This window comes from Narcine bancroftii, chromosome 5 (genome assembly GCF_036971445.1).
Source record: "Narcine bancroftii isolate sNarBan1 chromosome 5, sNarBan1.hap1, whole genome shotgun sequence".
NCBI classification, from domain to species: Eukaryota; Metazoa; Chordata; class Chondrichthyes; order Torpediniformes; family Narcinidae; genus Narcine; species Narcine bancroftii.
The window spans coordinates 81,664,495-81,686,066 of NC_091473.1; the positions used below are offsets into that span (position 1 = coordinate 81,664,495).

At 41.3% G+C, this 21,572-nt stretch overlaps 1 protein-coding gene across 2 annotated transcripts in view; it reads left to right on the forward strand.

Moving 5' to 3' along the window:
- Window positions 1-21,572, forward strand: part of tmem59 (transmembrane protein 59) — a 64,015-nt gene that overhangs the window by 22,030 nt on the left and 20,413 nt on the right. For both annotated transcript variants that reach the window (XM_069938071.1, XM_069938072.1), the window contains 3 exons: window positions 3,672-3,777; window positions 9,730-9,824; window positions 10,500-10,649. In XM_069938071.1, the coding sequence (XP_069794172.1) occupies window positions 3,672-3,777; window positions 9,730-9,824; window positions 10,500-10,649 (351 nt within the window). The remainder of the gene's footprint in view (window positions 1-3,671; window positions 3,778-9,729; window positions 9,825-10,499; window positions 10,650-21,572) is intronic.

A 21,572-nucleotide genomic window follows, 5' to 3' on the forward strand; every position in this document is an offset into this window, starting at 1 on the left:
TGGATCACCTGGACAACAGCAATATCTATGTCAGGCTGCTTTTCATTGATTACAGCTCAGCTTCAACACCATCACCCTCTGTACTGGTCAGCAAGCTTCTTAACCAGGACCTCTTGACTTTCTCATTGGAAGACCACAGTCAGTACAAATTGGTTACAACGTCATCTCCTCACTGACAATCAGTGCAGGCATACCTCAAGGATGCCTGCTTTGCCCACTGCTCTACTCTCTCTACACCCATGACTGTGTGGCTAGGTACAATTCAAATGCCATCTACAAATTTGGGTTGACCCCACAGTTGTTGGCAGACTCACAAATGACAATGAGGAAGTGTACAGGAGTGAGATAGTTGGTGGTGTCACAACAACAACCTTGCACTCAACATTAGGAATTGATTGTGGACACCAGGAAGGGGAAACCAGGAGAACACAACCATTGAGGGGTCAGCAGTGGAGAGGGTAATGAACTTCAAATTTCTGGGCCATCATGTCAATGCAATCATGAAGGCTTGCCAGCAACTATATTTCGTTGAGTTTGAGGAGCTTTGACATGTCACCAAAAACTTGCAAATTTATAATAAAGGTGGAGAGCATTCTGACTGGTTACATGGAATGCCAGTGCCAGTGCACAGGACAAGAAAAGTCTGGAGGGTTGTTAACTCAGCTAGCGCCATGGGCATTGGACTTCAGTCCATTAAGGACATTTTTAAGAGGCGGTGTCTCAAGAAAGCATTTCTATCATCAAGGACCCTCACTACCCAGGCCATGCCCTTTTCTCACTGCTACTATCAGGAAGGAGGTATCGGAGCTTGAAGACATAATCAACATTACAAAAACAGCTTCTTTCCCTCTGCCATCAGATTTTTGCACAGACAATAAACCCATGAACACAACTTCACTTTTTTTAGACTTAATAATTTTTAAAATTTTGTATTTGGGAATTGATATTAAAACCAATTTTACACCTGTAATGTACAATACTGCTACTGCAAAAAAACAAGTTTTGTGACACATGTTCATTGCAATAAACCTGATTCCTGTTTCTTTTCTCCATACCTAATTTTTGTTTATTCCCTTGTTTTTATATCTTTCGTCTGATATTACCACTATTTTTCTCATTCAAATTTACCTCATCAAAGACTTTTTTTCTTCTGTCTACCTCTTTTTTTTTCCATGTCCTAACTTGATTCTAATTTTTCAGAAGTGGTAAGTCATTGTTACAAAATATTCTTTCTTCTGCTCTTGGATGTTTTTGGTGCACTCAGTATTTCCAGCATTTTCAGTTTTTATATTTTCATTATTTTCAGTATATTGCTTTGTTTATTTTTAAAAATGTTTATATTAAATATTTTTATATTAAAGTTGGTGATAATGGAGGAACTGCAGTGTCCAGTGGATTTTTTAACAAACTGTCCTCTACTTTACGAAGGTGTGTTGGGGATTATTTATCATTAAAAATAAAATTTAATGCAGTATTTGAAATGGCTCAATTTATTTTTTAAATGTCTATCAGGAGTGCCAGTTGGAAGCACTAGCTCTGGTACAAACACAAGGAATTGATGGGATCAGTGGTGAATTCATATTTTTGCTTTGAAATGGCTGATCTGATGAGGCCTGCGACCAGTGCTGTTACGCAGGGATTGGTACTGGGACCTTTTTTAGTTTGTGATTATATACAAGTGACTTGGATGAAAAAATGGGTGTGTTTGTAAGTTTGCAGCTGATGCATAGATTGGAGCTGTGGACCATGTAGAGGACTATCAAAGAATATAAAAGAATATAGATAAATGACAGATGGGCTAAAAAATGGCAGATTGAGTTTAATCAACAAGCGAGTTGCTGCACTTTAGTAAATGGAAATGGATGGAAAGTTAATGCCAGGACTCTTTAACAGCATTGATGTGAAATAGTATCTTGTGGTTCTAATCCTTGCTCCTTAAAAGCAGCTATGCAAATATATAGGGTGGTAAAGGTGCTGCAAGGTCTGCTGGACTTCATGGGTGTGGCAAAAGTATAAAACTAAGTAAGTTGTATTGCTGTTATATAAAACTTTGGTTAGGCTGCACTTGCAGTATTGTATGCACTTGTGTCGTCCAAGAAGAATGTGAAGGTTTAGGAAATGGCCCTGAAGAGATTGACCAGGATTTTTCCAGGATGAGAGGATATGAGCTATGGGGAGAGGTTGGACAAACATGGATTGATTCCTCTGGCATGTCGGAGACTTAATAGATGCCTGATGGTAGTTATCTCTTTCATGATGTAAAAGAGATGACCAATACCAAAGTATGTTTAAGGTGATGGGGGGGGGGGGGGTGGTGGTGGGAAGAAAGAAAGGGAATACAGAAGCTTAAGACCATAAGACATAGCAGAAATGGGCTGTTCAGCCCATTGCGACTGCCCTGACATTCAATCATGACTGATCCATTTTCTCATTCAGCCCACTGCCCAGCCTTCTCCCCATAACCTTCAATGCCTTGGCAAATCAAGAACCTATCAACCTTTGCCTTAAATACACCCAATGACTTGGCTTCCACAATGCCCCATGGCAGCAAATTCCACAGATTTTCCACCCTTTGGCTAAAGAAAGTCCTTTGCATCTGTTCTCAGAGGACACCCTTCCACCCTGAAGTTATGCCCTCTTGTCCTAGACCCTCCCACCATGGTAAGCAACCTTTCTACATCTACTCTGTCCATGCCTTTCGACATTTGAAATGCTTCAATGAGATCTGCCCTCATTCTCCTAAATTCCAATGAGTACAGGTCAAGAGCTGACAAATGCTCCTCAAGTGATAACCCTTTCAATGCTGGACTTCTTCTTGTGAACCTTTTCTGAACCCTAGGAGAAATGCAGGGCAACTTTTTTTTACACTGAGCAATAGGTGCCTGGAACGTGCCTCCAAGAGTAGCAGTGAAATCATGTGCAAGAGTGTTTAAAAAGCTTCCAGATAGACCTGAATATGCAAGGACAAGAGGGATATAAGTCATGTGCAAGTAGCAGAGTTTGGATATTATGTTCAGTCCAAACATGTGGGCTGAATGGCCAGTTCCTGTGCTGCATTATGAATTTCTAGCAAAAGACAACCACATCTCAGACCCAATCACAAATCAACTCTTATTACACCAGCAAGATAAATTATTTTGTTTTTTTGTATTGGCCACCTAAAGATTTGTGATGTATGATAGATATTTGTACTATTTATTTGTATCTACTAGAAAGTATACTGAGTGTGCAAATTTATTTTACTAGGGTATGTCACAGTGATCAAGCACTGCAGTTTTAATCCCGTTAGTCGAGCTGAATTTGAACTTGGGTTCAAATTTAAAAGCATACTTGATTTTTCCCTTGTAAGTAATGTTAACTGCCATCAGATTTAAAGGAGAGGGCTTGTGGAATTAATTTCAGAGTTAAAAGTAATGTTTTTTTTACATGTAATAAAATTCTGCAATTTGCACATACTTATCTCCAACTGGACCTGTAGACTACCGTATCCATTTTTAATTGATTTCATTCAATAGTTGTCATTTTCTGCTTGAACAATGAAACTGCTAACAGCTGTGAATCTCAAGTAGGGCAAGATGCTGGATTGACCCAGTTAAATCTAACAGTTCATTACATAAGCATATAATAAACCATTTGCATAAATTTTTTTATCCCTTTTTCCATCATGGCAGGAGGAGGAACTTTATGCTTGTCAAAGAGGCTGCAGGCTCTTCTCCATCTGTCAGTTTGTGGATGATGGTGTTGAATTGAACAGAACCAAGAATGAATGTGAATCTGGTAAGATTACAAACTTGCTTGTGGCCATATGCCCTTGTGCCATACAGAATTTTTGACTAAACAACCTTGTAATGATGACACTAAGGAGGAATTCTCTTGTGATAGTTGGAAATCAATATAAATGGCATCCAGAAGTAGTGCTTGTACTGTTGCAGAGATTGATAATAGATGAAGTTAGATAGAGCAAAGGTAACAAAAGTAACCAAAGCTTTGATCTTTGTACAAACAGGGAAGATCAAAGTTGAAAGAGAGTGTTGCAGTCATACAAGAGACTAGATGCTGGGACCTGGAGCAAAAGACAATATGCTGGAAAAGCCTGATGCAGTATTAATGGGAGAAAAAGAATGAAGTCTTGAAGGGTTCAGATCCAAAGCATTGATCATCCTCTTTCTTCCACTGATGCTGCTCTACCTGCTAAGTTCTAGCAGATTAAAATTTTTAAATGTGTAAATAGAGCACAGAAGCAGGCCCTTCCTATGAGCCCATGCCACTCAAAAACACCAATTAACATATTTGATGGTGTATAAGACCCACTTTTCCCCAAAAAATTGGCTCAAAAATATCCCCAGGGTCTTGTATATAAAGTTGAAATTGAGCAAGTTGCCAGCTACTCACCCAGCTTCAACAAGCCTGCAGAGGTGCTGTGGCTGTCCAGGAAGTGGGCCCATAGCTTTGTGGGCCATCTTCCCTTGGGTGGCCCGTGCTTTCTGGAGCCGCAGCTGCCGCTCACTTGTGCCAGTGAGAAGGCCGATTACTGCAGTCCTCACCATAGCACAAATCTCTGGAGCCGCTGCTCACTTCTCCCAGCACGAAGACCAAGGCCACGGCGGCCCTCACCATAGCACAAGACCATCCAGAGCCACCGCTCACTGCCCCAGGTGAGAAGGCTGACCGCAGCAGGCCCTGCCAGCAGCACAAGACTGTCTGGAGCCACCGCTCACATACCTTGGTGAGAAAGACTACCATGGCGGCCCCTTCCAGCAATGGAAGAGAGTTTGGAGCTGCTGCCACTGCTCTCTTCCCCGGTGAGAAAGCTGACCACAGCAGCCCCTTCCAGTAGCGCAAGATTGTCCTTTCTGGAGCCTCTGCTACCACTCACTTCCCCTGGTGAAAAGGCTGACCACGCAGTCCCTGCTAGCAATGGAAGAGATGCAGGAGGGACCCATTTGCCAACTTGCCTGTAAATATACTTTAAAAATAACTATTCCCTGCTGAAATCAGGTGGGGGCTGTCATGTATGCCCATGGATCTTGTATGCTGTTAAATAGGGTAACTTATCAACCTTGTACGTTTTTGAAGGCTGGGAGGAAGTCTGATCACTGAGGTAATCCACGCAGTCACAGAGAGAACTCCTTACAGACGTTTGATTCAAACTTAGGTTAGTGATGTGCCACCCTTTATGCTAATCGTGCCACATTTTTTTGAAGAAATGTATTTTGGTGGATTACTTCTTAGAATACATCAAGGAATTAGGAGTAAAATATTTAAAATAGGTGGAAAAGGTTTGATTTTGTTTAAAATGCCTTTATATCAAAATGAACATTTTACTATGAATAATCAATTTTTGAAGATTTGGTATCAAATGGGGATTAAAACAATAGAAGATTGTTTTGAAGCTGGTAAATTTATTACTTTTCAACGAATGGAAAAGTGTAATGTTTCAAGTAATACTTTTTAAAATTAGATCAAGGCCTTTCTAGGATAAACTAGGTCAAAATTTAAAATGACCTAGACAGTGAATTAAACTTAATTGATTATTAAGGGGGATAAATAAATTCATTTCAGAAATGTATAAATTACTCAAAAGAAAAGCACCTAAGCTAGGTATTCATAAATCAAGATTGTGATGGGAAATTAATTTAGATAGGAAGATAGATTAAAATGATTAGAAACAGTTGTGTAATGATAATATGACAAAAATTACTAATGTAAGATATAGATTGGTGCAATATAATTTTCTACATGAATTATACTCAAAAATTAAAAAGACTTAATTCAACATTATCAGATTTGTGCTTTAAATGTGGTCGAGAAGTAGGTTCTTTTTTTTCATTCTACTTGGCAATGTTTTAAGGTTAAATCTTTTTGGATACAGGTAAAAATATTCTTGAAAAAATATCTTTTACAATTTAGCTATTTCTAGGAAATCTGTAGCCATTAAATCAGATATAGATTTAGGAATGCAAAGATACTTGAAAAAAAATTAAAATTTGCATAATAAATATTATTTATTTTTGAAAATATTGAGCCCATATTCCTTTTTCTTTAAGGTTAGGGATAGTCGGGGGGAGGGATTTAACTATATATGTATTTTCTTTTACAATTTATTATCAACTGTAATTATGGTTTAAAATTTAAAAATAAAATATTCAAAAAAAGGAGAGCTTAAGCTAATGCAAGGTGGAAAGCAGCTATAAAATAGGTATTTTCAATCTTCTAATATGATTGTTATCTTTGAGGAAGAGATTCTCAGTAAAAAGAGAAGATTGAATTGGAGAATAGCATATCTTTGCAAAATATTGATTGTAAAATTGAAAGTTGCCTGTTGCCTATGACGTAGGTTGTAATATTTTTTAATAAATACAGTGGGACCTGATTTAACGTGTATTCGGATATAACACGATGAGTGTTATATTCCTGGCTTCAGGCTGCTGCCAGGAACGAGTTCAAGTGCTTGGGGCTCGAAGGGACTGGGGGGTGCCACAAGCAGCGGGGGATGGTCAGTTAACAAAAAATTAGAGTTTTAATTTCAACTGTAACTACGATTTATTGAAACCCCGATTTAGTGCGACTCTGCTTTTTTCGCAATGTGATTTTTTTTCTTTTTTAAATCCACTGTAATGACAAACATTAAAGCACACTTCATGTTCTCAGCAAATATACTTGATTTGAGAAATAAAAGCTCTGGAAATGCAAAACATGTATGACTAAAGAAACTTTAGATTGTGACATTGTTAAAATGATTCGTGAATCTGAAGTTTTGAAAGATGACCAGAAAATTGATAGTTGTTGATAGAATCTGTTTTGTCTTTTTAATTTTATTAAAAAGGTTGGAGTAAAGGTAAATGGGGGATCATTGGTGGCAGATGGGAAGGAATTGTATTTTGTTGGGAGGGAGGAACTATCAGACTTCTTCCCCATCTTCATTACCAAAGAAACAGAAAGTGGATGTGAACCAGAATTGGAATGTGAATTATTTTTGGGTTGGCTAGACATAACTGATAGGATGCAACAGGAACTGGTGCTGGAGCCCTAAGTCTTCACAATATGTTTTCATGATTTTTGATCAGTGCAATATATCCAAGTTTGCTAAATGTACAAAACTAAGTGGTTTTTGAGTTGAAGAGGAGGCAGGGAAGCTTTAATGGGCAGACTGAGGACATTGAAAATGAAATATAATATCAATAAATGAAATTATAAATTAGGAAAAAAAAACAGAAAAGCACTCCACTTTTTCTTAGTGTGCATGGTTGAAAGAAGTTGATACTCTGTGGGAGCTAGATGTCCCTGTACACGCATCGTTGGAAGATGCATCAAGCAAATAGGAAAGCAAACAGAATGTTGACCTTTTATTTCAAGAGGATTTGAGCAGGAGTAGCCACGTCTTTACTGCAATGTTATGGGGCCCTACTCAGAATGGACCTAGAATACTGTGAACATGGGATTTGGGGATGATTGTCAGTACAATTTGTCCTAAGAGGAAAAGTTGGTAGATTGAACCTTCACACTTTAAAAGAATGATGAGTACTTTCATTGAGACATTAAAACCTCAATTGGGCATGACAGGATAGAGTATCTAAAGCGGGCAGGTTCACATTCTCAAAATCACAGCCTAGTTATTTAAAACACAAAAAATCTTGGTCCGATGCAGTAATTCTTGTAACCAAGAGGGCTATGCAGTCTTGAGTTGAATAGAATATTCAATACTGACACCAGTAGATTTAACAGAATTAATAGAGCAAAATACTGAGTTTCAGATTAGATTTGTCAGAGTACATACATGACATCACGTACAACCCTGAGATTTTCCTGTGGGTGCAGCAGAATTACCACTAATTGGTAGTGCAAAAAATAAACTGCACAGCAAAAACATGTAAATAATTAGAAGAACTGAAAACAGATATTGAATGCAAGCAAACTGCAATACAGAGAGAACAAAAGAAAATCAATAAAGTGCACAAGTAAGAGTCCTTAAATTAGTCTGAGTTTGTTGTTGAGGAGTCTGATGGTTGCGGGGTAGCAGCTGTTCCTGAACATGGTGGTGCGAGTCTTGTAGCACCTATACCTCTTTCCTGATGGCACACCGAGTGTGCTGGGTGGTGTGGGTCTTTGATGATTGCCGCTACCCTCCAACGACAGCGTTCCCTGTAGATGTAATTAATAGTGGGCAGGGTTTTTCCTGTGATGTCTGGGGCTGTGTCCACTACCTTCTGGAAGGCTTTACACTCAAGGGTATTGGTGTCCCCATTCCAGACCATGATGCAGCTGGTCAACACAATTTCCACCTGTTATGAGCCCAAAGGACCTCAAAACCCAGCAGCAATAGATATTCACCATAACAAACAGTTACTTAAACAAAAGATTCTTGTAGGTTGGCAGAGAGAGATTTCCAGGATTTCCACAACTGAGGTACCACCACCATTAATCACCTCAATGTCCTGCTGATGAAACTTGCCCCATCAGGGTTCTCCAGATGATAGCCTCTTTCTTTCAGGCTACCAGAGTTTCTTTCTGTTCCACTTAATCCAAGAGAAACATCAGCCATCTGGAGCTTCTGTTTCAGTTCCAACAAGCTTCCCCACTCCCGCTCCGTCAGCACTTTGCAGAGAGGTCAAAAGCCTTGCAAAAAGGTCCAACACAGATAACCTGACTCGTCCAAGACAATAGCCTATTCATTTTATGACATTTAAATTAGCACCTATTTGTGAAATGTGCATAACATTCTCCATAGTTTCTGTAAAGTCACTGAATATGAATTCTTCAGTATTTCAAATAATATCTGTTTTAAAATGTGTGTATGCATGTAACCTACTCTAATTTTACCAATTTATCTCCCAAAAACATCTCCAAAAATTCCATCACACACCACACCTCTGTAGAAATTTGCCAGGGTTTCTGATGTCACACCAAACCTCTGCAAACTCCCAAGGAACTAGAGGTGCTGATGTACTTTAAATCTCCATCCTGTATGCTGACTCATCCCAATCTTTTACACAACCCACTACTGTGGTATCATTGGCAAATTTGTAGATGATGTAATTGTTGTACTGAGTCACACAGCCATAGGTGTAAAGTGAGTAGAACAGGGTTAAAAACACAGCCCTCTGGTGCTTCGGTACTAATGAAGATTATGGAGAAGTTCTTAACCAATGCTCAGATTGTGATCTGGAGGTGAGGAAATCCATGATCCAGTGACACAGTGGGGTGTTGTCTTGGGTCTTGGAGTTTGCTGATCAGTTTTGAGTGATTGATTGTGTTAAATGCCAAACTGTAGTCTATAAAGAGCATCCTGATGTATGCATCTTTGTTGTCCAGGTGTTCCAGGGCTTTGTGTAGAGCCAGTAAGATGGCAACCTCCGTAGACTTGTTTCTATGATGAGCAAACTGGAATGGATTATGTCACTGCTCAGACAGAAGCTGATCTGCTTCATCACCAGCCTTTCAAAACACTTCATCAGTGTTGATGAAAGTGCTACTGGTCAATAGGTCATCTATAATCTTATTGATTGGTGGAGCAGACACCCTGAAATTCCTTCTATTACTAGTATTGGCTGAATTACAATCACCAGAAACGTATTCTTGTGTTTCACAAATTAACCCAAAGTTCTTGGCTTCAAGAGTTCCATGGCTATTTTATGGATGGATCTAGTGATAAACCTAAATGTACAATGTTGTTCTGAATGTAGTCTTTGATACTCCATTTAAGTTTTTTATATAATTGTTGATTTTTAGCATGTGTTGAAGCATATAAACAGCAAGATGAGCAATATGCTTGCAACTTGGGATGTGAAAACCAGCTGCCATTTGCTGAACAAAGACAGAAACAGGTAAGAAAGAAAATAGGAATTTGGCTGACTCAAGGATGCAGCATAAGAACTGACATTTTGATAGTAAAAATATGAAATTTGGGAGGAACTCAGCTGGTCTTTTAGCATCTTTAGGAGATAAAGATATACTGCTGATGTTATAGGCCCCAAAATTACTACAACCACAGCATCTGCTACAGCATTTATTACAATCACAATAGTGTTTCACTGGCATTTTGATGCTGAGGTAGTGGTTAAAAACAGATTTTCTTTTTACTTAAAAAGAAAGTGAATATTGTGTGGCAGCTGTGTTGCTATCTTCATAGTAAATACGGTCCCAGAGTCCCTTGGCTATAGTCTCACAGAAAATTAACAGCTAAAAGGAAAGAAAACAAATGATTTACTGGGAAACTTACTAACCAAAACTCAAGGAGTGTGGCAAAGTTGATATTCAGATGTGTGGGGAAGAAAGAAATGAGAAACCATCACCGATCAATGAAAGGCTTCCTGAAGCTTTTGGCTATTGGAGACTTGAAAATTTTTGGTCATGAATTCCAGTTTGCAGTTTATCATGTAGAAAAAAGTAGAATGTAATAGTCACATTGTGTAAAAGCAATTGTGTAGGGATTATTAACAAGTTATCACCTTTAGGAAATTGTTATATTTTGGATGATGATTATCTTCTTTTTCCTGTAGCTCATGTCAATGGTGCCCAGAATCCACTTTGTTTATCCCATCAGCATAATGTCGGCCTTTTGCAGTGACTTAATGAACTCTGCTCAGAGTTTTTTCACCTCATGGACCTTCTACCTACAAACAGATGATGGCAAAGTAGTTGTATTTCAGGTAAAAAATGTTACATATTCTACTGATCAATTCTGAGGTATGCATAAAAGCAACCAAAAAGAGACCAGTATCTCTGGATCAATTCTTTAATTGCCTTGACAAAGGTTAAATATAAACATCTGCCTGGATATTGGTGGATCTGTCTTCCTTTTTTTAGCCTTTGTTTCAAAGGAGAATGATATTTGCTGTGTGGTTGGGGATTTTGTGTTATTTCTTCACAGAAGTTTTAATGTGCTGTGGATAAAGGGGAACTGGTAGATGTGTTTCGAAAAGGCATATTCCACTTGAAGGGAATTGTTGAAAATAAAGCTGATGGTGTAACCTATTGGTAGGGACAGAAGAATGGCTGGAAAGCAGGAAATGTAGGCATAAATGAGTCCTTTTCTGTTGGTCTTCAGTGCTGGAGCCTTTCCTTTTTTTTTAAAAAAAAGATAAAAATTGACATGTATATCATTTGAATGAAAGTACCAAAGGTAACTGACAATGCAAAGTAAGTTTAAAAAGAGAATGCAAGGGGGCTTCAAAATAGTGTAGATACCAAGTAGGGGGAGATTTTGAAAATGTTATACAACGTGAGATAATGTGAAATTGTCCATTTTCTAATTCTATTTCCATACTGATTCAGCAGCTAATGCAACAATGTGTACATACCTTGGGGTAATATTCACTATAGGTAGCTAGGAATGATAACTTTCTTTTATTGCTAGAGGAAATGAATATTACAGTAGGGGGAATCATGTTTTATCCTTGGGGCATTTGATGTGTACAAGTTTCTTGTGAATGGTGTTTTTTAAAAAAAGTTCGGTCAGAAAATTTACTGTACCAATGGATGAATTGTCTCACGAGAGGAAAAAAAAATTAGGTTTGTGTTTGGGATTTTAAAGAGTGAAAATGAATTTGGTTGAAACAAGATATTGAGTGGTTTTGGTGGAGATGATGTTCATGGGAAACGCTAAATTGAGAGGTCACTAAAAATAATGGATCACCTGGTGAAGATTAATGTGATTTTATTTTGAGGGTTGTCTTTGCAATTGAAAGGATGATGGATGCAGAGTGCATATTTTGGAGAACTAGGAATGATTCTTGCGACCAACTGGAATATAAAATTGAGGTTACTATTCAGTTAATGTTAATTTTCATCGGATGCAAGGATCGACAACGAGATAGACAACAGACTCGCCAAGGCAAATAGCGCCTTTGGAAGTCTACACAAAAGACTCTGGAAAAACAACCAACTGAAAAACCGCACAAAGATTAGCGTATACAGAGCCGTTGTCATACCATCACTCCTGTTCGGCTCCGAATCATGGGTCCTCTACCGACATCACCTACGGCTCCTAGAACACTTCCACCAGCGTTGTCTCCGCTCCATCCTCAACATTTATTGGAGCGACTTCATCCCTAACATCGAAGTACTCGAGATTGCAGAGGCCGACAGCATCGAATCCACGCTGTTGAAGGTCCAACTGCGCTGGGTAGGTTACGTCTCCAGAATGGAGGACCATCGCCTCCCCAAGATCGTGTTATATGGCGAGCTCTCCACTGGCCATCGTGTCAGAGGTGCACCAAAGAAGAGGTACAAGGACTGCCTAAAGAAATCTCTTGGTGCCTGCCACATTGACCACCGCCAGTGGGCTGATATCGCCTCAAACCGTGCATCTTTGTGCCTCACAGTTCGGCGGGCAGCAACCTCCTTTGAAGAAGACCGCAGAGCCCACCTCACTGACAAAAGACAAAGGAGGAAAAACCCAACACCCAACCCCAACCAACCAATTTTCCCCTGCAACCGTGTCTGCCTGTCCCGCATCGGACTTGTCAGCCGCAAACGAGCCTGCAGCTGACGTGGACATTTACCCTTCCATAAATCTTCGTCCGCGAAGCCAAGCCAAAGAAGAAGAAAAGATAGGATTGTGACAGAGTATATAGATTTTTTGGGAAATAAATTGGGAAAGGTTTGTTAGAGTAAAATCTCCCAAATGTACCAGTTAACCATGAAAAAAGATTCCAATCAAGGCTCAAACTATCCTTGTGGGCCACAATACCCAGACACTGAAGCTCATGAACAGATTTTGAAACATGCTGAACAATATCAGATACATTAATGGATACATCGGAAACATATGAGCAACATTCAGAACTGACAACTGCACACGTGCCACCCTGTTTTGCTAAAAGAAAATCCAGGGCCATACGATTCTGTAAAGCCACTGTCCTGACAGCAGAGAGTTCGTGATTAAGGCCCTGACTGACAGACAAAAGGGCAAAGGATGTCTCATTGGCAATAGAGCTCATTAGATCATATAATTTGTGAACCTCTTGGAAAATGCGAATAACGCCATAACCTGGGATCAAGCTGCCAAAGAAAATCTCGGCACCTGAGAGGGCACATCTATGCCGAAGGACAGGGGACATGCGCTTAAGCGAGGGATGATCCTGTAAATGGGAAATATGATGCATGTAGGGGACGGTATATGCCAAATATGCCCAGGTAAGGGGTAGCCATGCAAAGGCACAAGATCCGCAAACCCAATAGGTCCCATTCATAGGGTGCTTGGAAATAAAAGGGGAATATGCCAGACAATCACTGTATCCCCAGTGCATCAGCAGGCCTGTTGGGGAACTTTCAAAAGCAGACAAAGCCCTTCACATGTTGAGAAACAATAAAATAGGAGGGTGTTGTATTATAGGGGGGGGGGGTCATCCTCGAAAAATACTCAAAATGTCACTTAGACTAAAGAACTGGGCCTCCTCAGGCACAGGCTTATTAACATCAATGTGAACCCTGCTTTTGGAGGGATCAAAATATTTCCAGGCAGCAACCTCCTTTTGGGTGAAAGGAATAGGGATCATGGGAATGCCTGTACCGATATGCAAAGGGCCTATGGTACAAATCCAACAATCAGAAACATTCAATTGGTGAGTGTACGCATAGGAAACATGGAGAAAGGAATTGTCGGACAAATCTGAAGGAACGTTTGATGGTGAAGTAGGCAACCAACCCTCCACAGAACCGGAATCCTCCCACCACTGAGTGACAGGCGGTGCAGAGTTATCACAAGATAAAAAGCGGGTACAAAAACGACCATCACAGAAGTAGGGGGCGATTTCATCATTGGTCCATCCACAAACAAAATATAAGAACTGAGACCGGCAATAACATTTGTATAAGCTGCACTTGAGGCGGGTGACCGAGGACTTCCTTGGTGTAATGCATCGGGCTGTGTCCCCCACGGGCAACTCCCTCTGAATGTCCTCCACATTACAAATCCAATTTCTGGCACCAAAGCAGCTGTTAAGCCAGATCGGCAGGAGCGCAAGACGGAGGACCTGGAATGAAGCCTGACATATGTCACTCACGATGCCGTAAGTGTTCAGTATTTAAACAAACTAAACCATTCTGTTCCTCAATAGCTACCCACAGAGTGTTACCCTGGGCAGATGTCACTATTTACCCTTTTACAGGAGGGCCACTACCTGGTGGTGCCACCCATACCTTTTGTCCGGCATTCTCTGCCTTGGGAATGGGGGGCAATGACTGTTTTTCCTCTGGAATAGGCTGTAGTTCAGAAGTGTGAAGAAGTTGGTGGAAAGGTGTACCTCCCTTTAAAGAGCAATGATTCAAATTGTCGACTGCATGCTGCAGCACATGGCAGCACCCCTTCAGGGTCCCCAGTGGTGTTAACAAATGAATTTGTTCCTTCAGTAAGCCATTCATTCATTCAACTAATCCGGCAGCCTGTGGGTAATAAGGAATATGGTGGACCCATAAGATACTGTTGTCAGTTGCCCAATCACAGATTGCCTTCCCAGAGAAGTGTGAGCCATTATCAGACTGAATCTCCTCTGGTACATCATAACGAGAAATTAAATGGTTTAGTCCTTGGATAGTGCTAGCTTGGTCAGCCGTCTTGGTGGGAAAAGCAAAAACCAGGCCCGAAAAGGTGTCAACTATTACTAGGACATAGGGTTTACCCATACAGTCTGGTATAGAGCCTATGTAATCAATTTGCCAGACCGTAGCCGATCGAGCTCCCCATCTTATTCGGCCATGCAGACCAGGAGGAACGGTGTGGGACTTCACAAGCTGGCATGCTGGGCATGTACGCACAACCATGCGGACATCATCCTGATGGATGGGTAAGGCATGTGTATGGGCCCACATAGCTGATCCCTTCTCCCCCAAATGGCCACTCTGTTCATGTGCTCATCGAGCCAGGGAGATGGTATCGGCGCGGCTGATAGTGGCAAGCTGATCTGCTACTGCATTATGTTGTGCCATGTTCGTCATCGCATTGGTTTGGGCGTTAACATGATATATGGTTATCTCATGATGGTGGGAAGCATGCATAATCTAATTTACACCATGAGGCCCAGAGATGCAGTTGTCTTTTGTTGGTCGCAGACTGTCAGGAGACCTTGAAGATGAGTAAATCATTTATTCAAAGAGATAAGCTAAGAGTAAACAATTTTTGGGTAATATAAGCCATGGTCCCACTGCTGAAGTTTGAGACTCTGAGGGGTAGAAAAGTCTCTCAGCAAGAAGAACTAGAGTCCAACCAACGTCCCAGTCAGGTGAGGTGGAGAAGCTGCTACTGGCGCCCCGACAACCTACTACAAGTGTGCGGTCGTTGCCTCGCTTTGGCAGTTGGGACCAGTCCAGGTGTTGATGTATAACTGGAAAGGGCTTGCATATTGTAGTTTGCCCAGGAATCAGTAAACAGGCGAAGAGGGTGATCATGGGGGTCTGGTGGTAAAGTGACCACCCTCAACTCAGCAAACTGGCTGGAGCCACCCCATCCCCCTCCTCCAATAAGTGAGTTCCCAACCTGGGATGGTCAGCCCACCGCCTTCCACTTCTTTCCTTACACCCACTGGCTGCTACCATCAGTAAACCGGGTGTCCTCTTGTTCTGCTGGAGTGAGCAAATCATATGGTTTACCCCACTGAACTGATGAAGGGGGTAGGGGAGGGGGCAAGGCGGGTTCAACATCCTCATGACGAGACGGAAGATCAGCCACCTGTTTGTGTATGTGCCCCACCCCTTCAAGCCCTCTGGTCGCGCGACTCTGAATATACAACTTCCATTTAACAAGACTGCTGAGCCCACCTGATCTTTAGATTAGCGTCATTAGCCAGGACCTAGTTCAATATTGGAAGTGCAGGTCGCAATTAACATCTGCATCACCTATCATTCTTTCCGTCTCCAGCAGGGCCCAGTAACAGTAACTGTTGTTCAAAATCAGAATAACGAGTGGCAGCCTCGGGCATGGTTCGTGACCAGAATCCTAGCGGGACTCGGCGGCCCTCTTGTTTCTGTCAGAGGCTCCGGGAGGCCACATAATCAGTAACGGAGACCTGTAGATCTTAGGGGGTGTTTGGGATGCAGGGAGAAATGGGCAAGACCTGAAGAATAGCCTGCTTGGTGGACTGGAATGCCCTTTCCTGATCGTTACCCATAAGTCTGTTTTCTTTCAGGTAACCTTATATAGAGGATGTAAAAGCAACGGCAAGTGTGAATTATGGCATTGCCAGTATCTCAATAACCCTAGGAAATCTGGGTCTCCTTTTTACTAGTAGGAGTGGCTAAGACTGCGATTTTATTGCAAACTTTATCAGGAACCACCTGTTCTCTAGCATGCCACTGAATAACCGTCTGGTACGGGCCCTGTACCTTGGCGGGGTTAATGGCCCACACTCTTTGCATCAGGGCACCTTGGACATTCTCCATTCCTTCCTGTACCATTCTTCCGTGGCCCCTTGGATCATCACGTTATCAATATAATGGTGAATCGAGAGAGAAGGCGATACTGGCACTGCCTCCAAATCACGGGCAATTAGACTGTGGCAAATAGTGGGAGAGTGTACATAGCCCTGAGGGAAGCGGGTGAAGGTATACTGGCACCCCTTCCAGGTAAAGGCGAACTGATCCTGTGAGACTTCAGCTATAAGAATACTGAAGAAAGCGTTAGCGAGATCAATGACAGCATATCATGTTCCCGAGTTCCTAGTAGCAATGTTTTCAATAAGGGTAACAATGTCTGGAACTGCCAAAGCAAGTGGTGGGGCATGTTTGTTCAAAAAATGATAATCATCTGTCATTCTCCAGGAGCCATCCGGCTTCTGGACCAGCCAAACAGGGCTATTAAAGGGCAGCGTTGCGGGCCTCACTACCCCTTCTTGCAAAGCATTAATGATGGAAGTAATCTCTTCCTGCCCTCCAGGGAGGCGATATTGTGGAATGCATACTTGTTTTGGGGGTGGGGGAGGCACCATCACAGGATCCCACTTAGCCCGACCCACCACTAGTCTTTTTGTAATAGTCCGAATTCCAAATGCAAATCCCCCTTGACTAGTATTAAGGGCCATACCGGCCAACATATTGATACCCAGGATACACTTGTCAGTGGCAGCCACTAGGGCATGTAACCATACAGGGGAAGGGCCATCACCCACCGTGGCACACTCTTTTATTTCTTTCGCCAGGGTGATCGCTCCTCCCATCCCCTCCATTTGAAATGTCGGTTCCGTCCAGAGGTCGGGATTACCAGGAATCACCGAGTGCTCCGTACCGGTATCGACCAAGGCCAAATATTGGCAGTCATTAGCCCCACACCAATGGATTGTTAACGGTATGTAGGGCCGCGGGTCCCCGTGTATCCGCCGTATCTCAATGGAGTAGACATGGGAATCCCGCCAGCACACTCATGCCTTAGTAGGGTTCAGGGAATTCCAGGACCACATGCTACTATTATCCATAAGAGCCTTTTTAACCAATTGTTGTATCTCATCATGGGTAATTGGAGCAAGAGAAGCTGGCTTGATAGGAGCAGCAGTGGGAGAGAAGGCACAGCTGGGCCAGGAGGACTCAACAGCTGGAGATGATGTTCCCCTGTATTCCTCTTATAAAGGACCACAGTAGGTTTCCCATCAATATCACTTTTAGGTACGCCTAACTTTAACAAGGTTAGAAAAAGGTCCTTTCTTGTTGGTCCGTTATTAGCAGCAGCCCCTCTCTTTTCATCCTGCTTGTCTGATTTAACCTGGGTTGTACACGAGTGGATTTTACCTCCCAACTCTAATTCTCGAAACCCAGATAAGGCATGCACCGCCTCAGACACAGGGTGCCCAATTAGTGAACTAGTTACAGACAGAACCAGTCCCCGTACACTGGGTTGGGTGGAACGAACCAATCGGGTATGCATTCCGACCGTGAACATCTCTTCGTCAGGGCTCCCCCCATGTACCCACAGCCTCAAACGCCCTGGATCCAAGGCAGAGGCCAGAGCCTGTTGATGAATTACTGCTATACCCTCCTCTGGGGTGCCCCAATTATTCTGCAAATGTAAATCCCAATCCACTGGTGACGGGTATACTCGTAACAGGGCATCCCCTAGAGTGGCAAGTAAGTAATCCATATCTCTCATTCTACCACGTAGCTCAACAGTGACCCAGATATCAGTAGTCAACGTTCCTAATCCCAACAATTCCTCAGGGGTCGAATGTACATTACCCCCTCCTTGTTCCCAAAGATGCAGGAGCCAGGCCGCCAGAGTTTCTCCCATCTTTTGCCTAAATCGATCTCCAATGGCGGCCAGCTCTTTTATAGAGAAGTCGCGTATCATTCCCACTTTGGCCCACAGGGCCCTCTACCCAGTGGACGGAAGGAGGCCATCGAACATAAACGGGTTCGGGTACCTTCCCCTGGGTCTGCTTGGGAGGCCGGGGCATCTATCCCTTCAGTCTCTTCAATTACATCATCCCCCTTTCCGTCTTCATTTGTTTGGGAAGTCCGCTGCCTTACGGGGCAGGCGTGAACAGTGGGTGGAGAAGGGAGTACGTCAGGCATATGCTGAGGGGTATCTGCATTATTACCATTGTCATCATACCAGATATTCCCGTCCCAATCATCAATTACATCAGGATCGTCACCATTCCTTATGGCAATAATACGATGTGGATCAGGTTCTACCCCTAGGTTTTCCTTATCTGCACAGAGCTGCTGCCGAAGTTTAATATTACATGCTTATCCTCCCATTCTTTGGCTTGGTCCTGACTGGTGCGAACAATCTCGCTCATCATGGAACATTGTTGTCGCATGGCTTCTATCTTCTCCTCTAGTTGCTCTCTCTTGAGCTGGGATTCTACTTCTCGCTGAACTAATTCTACTTCACTCTAAACGGCATGGCGTAAGGCTGTGGCCAGCAGCCAAAATCCATCAGTCAGCGTCCCCTTTTTATCAGGAAATTTACTTTCTTTAAGGAGAGTGGCAACCCGCTCTACCAGAGGTGCACTTGATGGATCTAACCTCTCATCCCAACTAATGGGTGGTCCCAACTAATGGGTGGTCCCAACAAAGACAGGGTATTGGGCAACATGCCAAACCCATCGTCTTTGGAAGTCCATCCTGGAATCAAGAACTGCTCAAGGCTCACCTCTTTAGGCGAAACATCTCGAGACCAATCCTGCTGACTACGCTGATTGTCCTGGGTAAACTTGTACCTCTCACTTTATTTGTTTTAGATTGGTCAGTGTTTGAGCTACCGAAAGAAAACAGACACACGCCGAGAGCACTTCAGTTTATACAAATCTTTCTTACTAAATCTAAAGCTGATTTCAAACTACAATATGCAAGCCCTTCCCAATTATATTTATCAATGCCTGGACTGGTCCCAAATGCCGAAGCGAGGCAACGACCGCACACTTGTAGTAGGTTGTCGGGGCGCCGGAAGCAGCTTCTCCACCTCCCCGGACCGGGACATTGGTTGGACTCGAAGTTCTTCTTGCTGAGAGATGTTTCCACCCCTCAGAGAGTCTCAAACTTCAGCAGTTGGACCATGGCTTATATTACCCAAAAATTGTTTACTCATAGCTTATCTCTTATCTCCTGACCATCTGCGACCAACAAAAGACAACTGCATCTCTGGGCCTCATGGTGTAAATTAGATTGTCTACTGATTCATGTGTATACATTTTTGCATAACCTGATCTAACTCCTCCATTACAGTCACATACAAACACTTTAAAACAGATCTTGTTTAAAATACTGGAGCTCTGCCTCATGCTAGACATATTGGCTACACAGCTTTTGCAAGAGCTTTTGAAGAGTGCTCAAGAGACTTCACTAATGGATTGTTGTTTACCAAAGGCAACAGACGAAAGAGCATGTTGGAGCCGCTGCTGTCTTGAAGAGAGCTTGCTGTTGTAAGAGGGTCATGTGGTTTTGCAAGCAGAGAGTGTCAAACAGGCGTGTGTGTGTGACAGTGATCACTTGTATAGTGTTACAGCCAGCAGAAGTAACTGGGATTGGAACAGGACAAGCTGGCAACCCCATTTGGAAGACAGCCTGCTCAAAGCCCTTGTGGTTCATGCAAGAGGAGAGAACTCTGGTGACCTGAAAGAAAGAAGTTATCATCTGGAGAATCCTGAGGGGCAAGTTTTGTCAACAAGATACTGGAGTGGCTGATGGAAGTACATCAGTTGTGGATGTCCTGGAGCAACAAATCTCTCTCTGAAAACCGACAAGAACCTTCCTGAGTGGTAACCATTTACCTTTCAAGCACCAAAGCCTGATGAACTTTATAAATGTTAAATTCTGTGCCCAGTATAAGAATTGCCTGCATCCAGTGAACTTGGAGGAATGAGGTGAGATTGGACTGTAAACCAAAGAACTTTTTTGAACTTGCACATTACATACAGAAAATTATAAAATCTATATATGGTTTCCAAATACTATAAAATATTTTTTGAACATCATTCCTTAAACTATATATAATTTTTTCCAAAGGTACACAATTTCGCAAAAAATTCTTGATATTTATCCAATTTCAATTTTGTATCCTTTTCATATATCCCCAAGTAAAAATATTTTTGGATCCTTTTTTGTATCTTTATCTTCATAATTTGTCCTAATAGTAGACTCAGTTCATTCCAAAACCTTTCCACTTTTTATTTACAAGACCATACTGAATGCAAAAGTCTTTCATACATCGAAAACACTTATTTGAGTAATTTTACTTGTATGGAGTATAATATAATTGATGAAGAAAATTATATTGAACTATTTGATATCTAACATTTACTGTATTCATAACACTTGACATAATTTTGACCAAATCTCCTCCTGAATTTGTATATTTAAATCTCTCCCATTGCATTTTTGATTTATATAAATCTTTTTTCTTGTAATTTTATATACATGCTAATAATTTTTAAACAATAAATATATCTGTTATATCTTCAAATTGACTTTGTTTAGGGAGTCACAAACCTGCTCCCAGTTTCTTTTTTAAATACATTTTTAATTGATAATATACAAAAATTGTATTAGGTATATTACATTTATCTTTTAGTTGATCGAAGGTTAGAAAAAAAGATCCTAAGAAACAATCTTTTATCCTCTGTATACCTTTATCAATTGACAAATAAATAATTATTCAAAGTAAAAGGAAGAAATTGATTTTATTTTAATTCTTTGGCTTGGCTTCGCGGACGAAGATTTATGGAGGGGGTAAAAAGTTTTAATTACATTTTTGATAATTGATCATTTTTAATTCCTCTCAATATGAATTCTGTTACATATTTTTAATATGTTTTAATACTGTCATATTTCTAGTTCCTTTAAACAACTCATTATTCCATTTATATAGAATTTGCTTCAGAATGGTTTCATCAATTTTATTCATTTCCATTTGAACCCAAGCAGGTTTTTCACCCCTTTGATAAAAGGAGGACAAAAATCTCAATTGAGCTGCTGTAAAATAATTAAAATTTGGCAGTCTTAGTCCACCCTGATCAAATTTCCACTTTAATTTTTCTAAACCAATTCTTGTTATCTTACCTTTTCGAAGAAACTTGTATTATTTTATTCAAACTTTGAAAAAAGGATTCTGGTACATGAATGGGTAACGATTGAAATAAATATTG